This window comes from Poromitra crassiceps (assembly GCF_964638095.1).
Source record: "Poromitra crassiceps genome assembly, chromosome: 5".
NCBI lineage: Eukaryota > Metazoa > Chordata > Actinopteri > Beryciformes > Melamphaidae > Poromitra > Poromitra crassiceps.
The window spans coordinates 12,267,215-12,274,714 of record NC_139642.1 but is presented as its reverse complement, the minus strand read 5'-3'; the positions used below and the strand labels follow the sequence as shown (position 1 = coordinate 12,274,714).

Genomic DNA, 7,500 nt, shown 5'->3' with positions numbered 1-7,500 from the left:
TATTTATGGGTGGAGCCTGTGGTCGAAGTGTGTCCGATCCAGAGTTCTCGGCTGGCGACGATGGCGAGGAAGACGCCAGCGTTTTTGTTATTGCTCCACGACGGAGCGCCATGGCGACGAAGGCTCCCCTTCACAGCGTTCTGTGACACAGATGAATCGGAGGAGGAGAAATGGGTGCCACATGGAGAGAGCAATGACGATGGTAAAAAGTAGCCTATTTTTTGTATCGCGTTTGAGATGAAATGATCACACACACAACATTCAAGTATAATTGTCACGCATTGTTTATAACTTATGCCGCCGGCATGACTCGCTTCACGTTTCCTCTTGCCAGATCTCCCTCTCAAGGGGAGCTCTCTCTGTCACACTCAAGGGAGGGGGAATCACATGGATACGTCAAACGCGTCAAACCGCGTCACACACCCGTCCCCAGCAACCAAGGCGAAACATGTGTCACATAAACATTTCAAAGTTTACAGCACTAACGTAGCTATTGTGTGATCTTCTGTGCTAACGTTAGTTATGAGAGGTAACGTGACAGCAGGTAACGTTACAGCACTCGTTATTCCTGTGTGTGTGTGTGTGTGTGTGTGTGTGTGTGTGTGTGTGTGTGTGTGTGTGTGTGTGTGTGTGTGTGTGAGTGAGAGTGTGAGAGAGAGAGAGAGAGTGTGTGTGAGTGTGACCACATAAGGGTTCGTTCCATTTGTTTATGCTTTTATCAAGCTAAGACCGACACAGCTCCCTCAAATACATTCTCTTATTTTTTATTTTTTATTTATTTATTTGGGAAAACAAATACTGTATATGTCTTATGTGTCACTGAGGCAAAAAATAAAAGGCTCAAAAGAGAGTTCTGCTTGAAACGGTGCCCTTCACTAAAAACCTCTTTTTCTCCCATTTATGTCCCAAGGAGGGCATTTTTAGTGAAAACAAGCTAACTTCCACTGCTTGTAACTAAACAAGGAAACATGGTCGAGTTTCAGTTTTTTACAAGGGGTAAGAAGAGAGTCTCTGCTTTATTGTGAGATATGTTGTGTAATTTTATTCCTAGCACAGAATATTCTGTGGGTCCTGGAAGATCAGGAAATATGCTCAAAATCCTGGCACTGGGAGCACACAGACCGAAATGACCCTGGCAGAGAATGAGTTAATGACTAACGACTAGGCTATATTTAGTAAGTGGTTAAGGAAAAGCCCCACATATTTTGTTCTGTAATATGTTGAAACACAAAGTTTCCAGTGGAAACTGTCAAGACATGTGGCTAAACATGACAAATAAATTACATATTTATCATGCTGTCATTGGTAGACAAAGTTGATTAAAAACAAAAATCACAAAAATGCTCATTTGACTTGACTTCGATTCATTTGATTCAAGAAAAATGTGTGCTGTGGCCTGTTTTGACTCATTTAAAAAAAATCAATGGATTTGTGCTTAGCTCAGCTTGTAGCCTATGAGTGCTGTAAAGGAAATTATACAATTCCACTGTGGACATTAATAGACTACTTGCACAACTCCACTACTTCCTGAAATGAGTAGGGCATCTTGGTTTCCTGTCCTACACTATTGGATGAACTGATTAATGTCAGGTGTGCCTGATCACTGTTGTTGTGACTGCAGCAGTCAGGCACACCTGACATTAATCAGTTCATCCAATAGTGTAGGACAGGAAACCAAGATGCCCTACTCATTTCAGGAAGTAGTGGAGTTGTGCAAGTAGTCTATTGGTTACTGATTACTGATCTTCTTGCAATCTTGCATTTAAGGTGCCATAAATAGAATTTGATTGCTTGATTGATTGAATAGGCCATTGTTCTAGAGCAGACCTGGGCAACTGCTGGAATTGCAAAAAAAAAAAATGACAGTGCACCTGAACGCAACATGCAAGATACCCACTGAATAAGTGTCCAAATGTTCATGTCATTCTGGCCAATACTCCACTTCTGTTATAACATTTCGGTCTGGAATATGGAATATCTTTCAATAATCTTTATGACTAAAAGGCTAAAAGTAATCTCATGTGTAAGAAATGACTGTTCTACATTGAAGTAAAAATGTAAATAATTAACTTGTTGGTTTTGGATTCTTTTTAGCTTCAAGAGTGCATTTTTGTTTGTGTGACCCTCAACACAGGCTTTGAGAATCCCGGGTCACTTACTGATGTTTATGCTTAAATTAAAAATTAATTGGCACAACGCTGACGAAGGCTACTGCTGAAACGCGTACGTTGTAACAGGAATAAAAACCCTCAAAAGGACAACGTTGAGTGCTGGCTCCTTCTCTAACACATGCCGAGACCCTAGTACACGCCTTTGTCTCATCCAGACTTGACTATTGCAATGTCCTTTTTTCTGGTCTTCCACAGTATGCTACTAGAAAACTCCAACTTGTCCAAAACACCGCCGCCAGAATCCTAACTAGAACTAGGAAATTTGATCATGTCACTCCAGCCCTGATCTCCCTTCACTGGCTCCCAATCCAGGCCAGGTCAGACTTCAAGGTGCTCCTGCTAGCGTTCAAATCCCTCCACGGGCTTGCCCCTTCATATCTCTCAGATCTCATCATCCTGTACATCCCCTCACGCTCCCTCCGTTCCCAAAATACAGGCCTTCTTACTGTCCCTTTAATCAAAAAAAAGTCAGCTGGCAGTAGAGCTTTCTCCTACAGGGCACCCTACCTCTGGAACAAGCTTCCACCCAGTGTTAGGCAAGCGACATCAGTCGAAATTTTTAAATCCAGGCTCAAAACACATTTATTTGCACAGTCATATGACTTGCAATAGTACTTTATTGAATGTTATATTTGCTATGATTATTGTCATATTTGCTATGATTATTGTTACTTGATATGTCACTTTACTGAGATAGATACTATATTTGATGATGATTATACTGTGTAATATTTCTCTGTGTATTGTTTTACCTGATTTTAGTGTTCTGTTGTCATTGTGAAGTGTACTGAGACACCTCGGTGTGATTTTGCACTCTAAATAAACTTTGATTGATTGATTGATTAATGCTTAAATTAACCCACTCATATTCTGGTTTATTTCAAGAACAACATTTCGGCTAGTGGAAATTCTAATTGGCTGGTAACTTTAAAATCTAGCAGCCATATTGGCAGGTGGTGAAAAAAGTTAATCTCAAGCCCTGCATGGAGAGCAGGTGGTGATATAGGAGTGAGTGAGAAAATGATCAAATATTGGTGTTTAAGACTGAGTAATGACATCACAACTGTTAATTTAAAATTAGTTATTCCTCTAAACCTAACTTCAAATGGCCCCCAACCCTCAGCAAAATCTGGCCCTCTGGTAGCGAGGACATTTTTTTGTGGTCCTCTCTATCATCAAAGTTCCTGGGTTGCGGCATGACAATATTTGTTCGGCCCCCGGCAACAATCTGGGTTTCTCATGTGGCCCCCCATGAAAAATAATTGCCCACCCCTGTACTAGAGGGTGGGTTAAACACATGTCATTACAATGTGCTTAATAGAGGGAACATCCTGTGTTATGTTTGTAAACACATGTCATTATCATGTGTTTAATAGAGGGAACATCCTGTGTTATGTAAACACATGTCATTATCATGTGTTTAATAGAGGGAACATCCTGTGTTATGTTTGTAAACACATGTCATTATCATGTGCGTAATAGAGGGAACATCCTGTGTTATGTTTGTAAACACATGTCATTATCATGTGCGTAATAGAGGGAACATCCTGTGTTATGTTTGTAAACACATGTCATTATCATGTGTTTAATAGAGGGAACATCCTGTGTTATGTTTGTAAACACATGTCATTACAATGTGCTTAATAGAGGGAACATCCTGTGTTATGTTTGTAAACACATGTCATTATCATGTGCGTAATAGAGGGAACATCCTGTGTTATGTTTATAAACACATGTCATTATCATGTGCTTAATAGAGGGAACATCCTGTGTTATGTTTGTAAACACATGTCATTACAATGTGCTTAATAGAGGGAACACCCTGTGTTATGTTTGTAAACACATGTCATTATCATGTGTTTAATAGAGGGAACATCCTGTGTTATGTTTGTAAACACATGTCATTATCATGTGTTTAATAGAGGGAACATCCTGTGTTATGTAAACACATGTCATTATCATGTGCGTAATAGAGGGAACATCCTGTGTTATGTTTGTAAACACATGTCATTATCATGTGCGTAATAGAGGGAACATCCTGTGTTATGTTTGTAAACACATGTCATTATCATGTGCGTAATAGAGGGAACATCCTGTGTTATGTTTGTAAACACATGTCATTATCATGTGCGTAATAGAGGGAACATCCTGTGTTATGTTTGTAAACACATGTCATTATCATGTGCGTAATAGAGGGAACATCCTGTGTTATGTTTGTAAACACATGTCATTATCATGTGCGTAATAGAGGGAACATCCTGTGTTATGTTTGTAAACACATGTCATTATCATGTGCGTAATAGAGGGAACATCCTGTGTTATGTTTGTAAACACATGTCATTATCATGTGCGTAATAGAGGGAACATCCTGTGTTATGTTTGTAAACACATGTCATTATCATGTGTTTAATAGAGGGAACATCCTGTGTTATGTTTGTAAACACATGTCATTATCATGTGCGTAATAGAGGGAACATCCTGTGTTATGTTTGTAAACACATGTCATTATCATGTGCTTAATAGAGGGAACATCCTGTGTTATGTTTGTAAACACATGTCATTATCATGTGCGTAATAGAGGGAACACCCTGTGTTATGTTTGTAAACACATGTCATTATCATGTGTTTAATAGAGGGAACATCCTGTGTTATGTTTGTAAACACATGTCATTATCATGTGTTTAATAGAGGGAACATCCTGTGTTATGTTTGTAAACACATGTCATTATCATGTGCGTAATAGAGGGAACATCCTGTGTTATGTTTGTAAACACATGTCATTATCATGTGCGTAATAGAGGGAACATCCTGTGTTATGTTTGTAAACACATGTCATTATCATGTGCTTAATAGAGGGAACATCCTGTGTTATGTTTGTAAACACATGTCATTATCATGTGCGTAATAGAGGGAACACCCTGTGTTATGTTTGTAAACACATGTCATTATCATGTGCGTAATAGAGGGAACATCCTGTGTTATGTTTGTAAACACATATTATCATGTGCTTAATAGAGGGAACATCCTGTGTTATGTTTGTAAACACATGTCATTATCATGTGTTTAATAGAGGGAACATCCTGTGTTATCCTGTGCGGGGGAGTGGCTAAGGGGTCGTAGCTAGGGATAGGTAGGTGGTAGAGATTCGGGGTTCGAGGGGTGGGTAGGGGGATGTGGGTGGGGGAGCGGGAGTGCTGCCATAAAGCTGAATGGCCACACCACTGGGCTGTGGGCTTAAAGTTGTGCGCTTGGTTCCTATTCTCATGGAGAACTGGCCAAATGCAGACATGTGACATCATGTCCAGGTATTTCCAGTAGCTACAATCGAGTGGGATGGCAGAAAATGTTGTTTTTAGCTATAGAGAACATCAACAGTAGTTGTCAGGTGTACACACACACACACACACACACACACACACACACGCACACACACACACACACACACACACACACACACACACACACACACTCACTCACACACTCTATCCCTCCAGCCAGTGTTGCAACTTGCAACCAAAACAAACCCACCCACAAGTGGTCTTGCACGAAACTGCATTGCAAATAGATTTCACAACTGGAGAGCTGAGTGAAGATTAGAGTGGAACACAGGCCACCATCTACCTGCACCTAGAGTGACAGTGCACTGTGACATCACAGTCTACCTGCACCTAGAGTGACAGTGCACTGTGACATCACAGCATGTTGTCTTTTTCAAAGACAATTACGAGCTCTTTGCCCCGAGGTGCAGCCGTCAGCATCTGCTCTGCCAACAACACTAAAGATAAACCAGGACCTGTGCTGTGTGTGAAGTAGGAAATGAAGGAGTGCAATCATAAAACAGCCAGGCTGCTATAGAGGGACGAGATTTGACGACTGGCGTGGAAGAAACGCCTCGACCTATGATGACATAAAGCATAAAATTTAAATAATAGTCTTGTGTGACACTGATTTATCTGCACTTGTGACGAGGAAAAGAAAGCTCATTTCACAGTTTTACAAATTAGAGATTTGCATTGATTTGGCTGCCAGACAGATAGGCGTTACACTGGGGGGGGGGGGGGGGGGGGGGGGGGGGGGGGGGGGGGGGGGGGGGGGGGGGGGGGGGTCAGTTTAGGACTACTCATATAGCCTATTCAAGAACAGCATATTATTTTCCTCAAAACAGTTTCCAATGTTGTTTCCACTTTTTTATGTCAATATCTTGGAACAAGGCAGAGCAGGTCACTTCAAGAAACTTTGCAGTTGGAACCAAGTGAAATAAACTCTTTACTGAAAGCTATAGCCTATAATTTCACTTATAGCCTACTAACAAAGGTATGGACTCAATAGCCGACTTGATCATGGCTGTGCAATCCTCCTAGGCATAAACACGTTATCCAGGTGCATGGACTTTGCATGGATCTTGGGAAAAAGCACACTCTATATCCGCTTAACAAGATAGCCTACTCACATAGCCTTTAGCTACAGTAGTAAGCCTACTCACCATTTTGTCACAGCAATAGTCGCAGAGAAGAAGTCACTTCAGCTGAAGCTCGAGTCTTATAAGTCATATCTCGCGTGTCTTGGGATGCGCCGACATTGTTGATCTTTCCTTCCATAAATCAGTGCGCCACTGTGGAGCTGGAGGGGAGCAACAGGTGCGCGCATGGTGCCGCGCCCTGCCTGCTGCCATCATGGCTGCAGCCGCTGTGATTGGCTGCCGAGGAGCTGCTGGGCAAGGCTGCTGAAAGACAGGTGGAGGTGGTATAGTTGTCAATAAGCAGTTCAGACTGCAGGAATAAATAGGCCTACTACAGCATGAAATTGTGCGCATGCATGTTTAGGGTATTTTTCTTTAGCCGGTTATGTTACACTCTCTTGCAGAATGCGCATTATTCTGTGGATAAGCCTGCGGCCAGTTCGCTTGCTTATTTATCGACGTGTCGTATGAAATTGGCCATGAACTGATTTTTACAATGCCTCCTACCCCTTTCTGTCTCCCATGAAGACAGCCTTTACTGGGCTCGATAGTAGCCTAATCCTGCAATCAATTTGACCAGGATATAATCATGGCAAAACTATAAGCTCCTGCAGGAATCACAAGAAAAGTAAAAGAAATAGCCTATTATAATAATAAATAATTAAATATAATATAATAATATAATAAAGCACATCACGATAAGGTCAATAATCCACTTATTTATAGTCTCTATGGGATAGGAACATTATGGTGATATGAGTTTAAAAAACAACATCAACAACAAAACCACATAAAGTAAGCCTAGGCTACAATACAATAGCCAACCAGAACACTCTCTAAGTGTCTTTCTTCTTCCTCTGTTAACTCCTA

General features: G+C 41.1%; 1 protein-coding gene across 2 annotated transcripts in view; it reads right to left on the bottom strand.

Moving 5' to 3' along the window:
* Positions 1-7,500, bottom strand: part of wdfy1 (WD repeat and FYVE domain containing 1) — a gene marked incomplete at its 5' end in the record, with an annotated part of 54,972 nt that overhangs the window by 3,120 nt on the left and 44,352 nt on the right. Inside the window, one exon of one of the 2 annotated variants that reach the window (XM_083636880.1) lies at positions 6,655-6,767. The exons of the other annotated variant lie outside the window; for it this stretch is intronic. Within the exon in view, the coding sequence (XP_083493006.1) occupies positions 6,655-6,657 (3 nt within the window). Of the gene's footprint in view, positions 1-6,654; positions 6,768-7,500 lie in introns of those variants that run through there. 2 annotated transcript variants of the gene reach the window in all.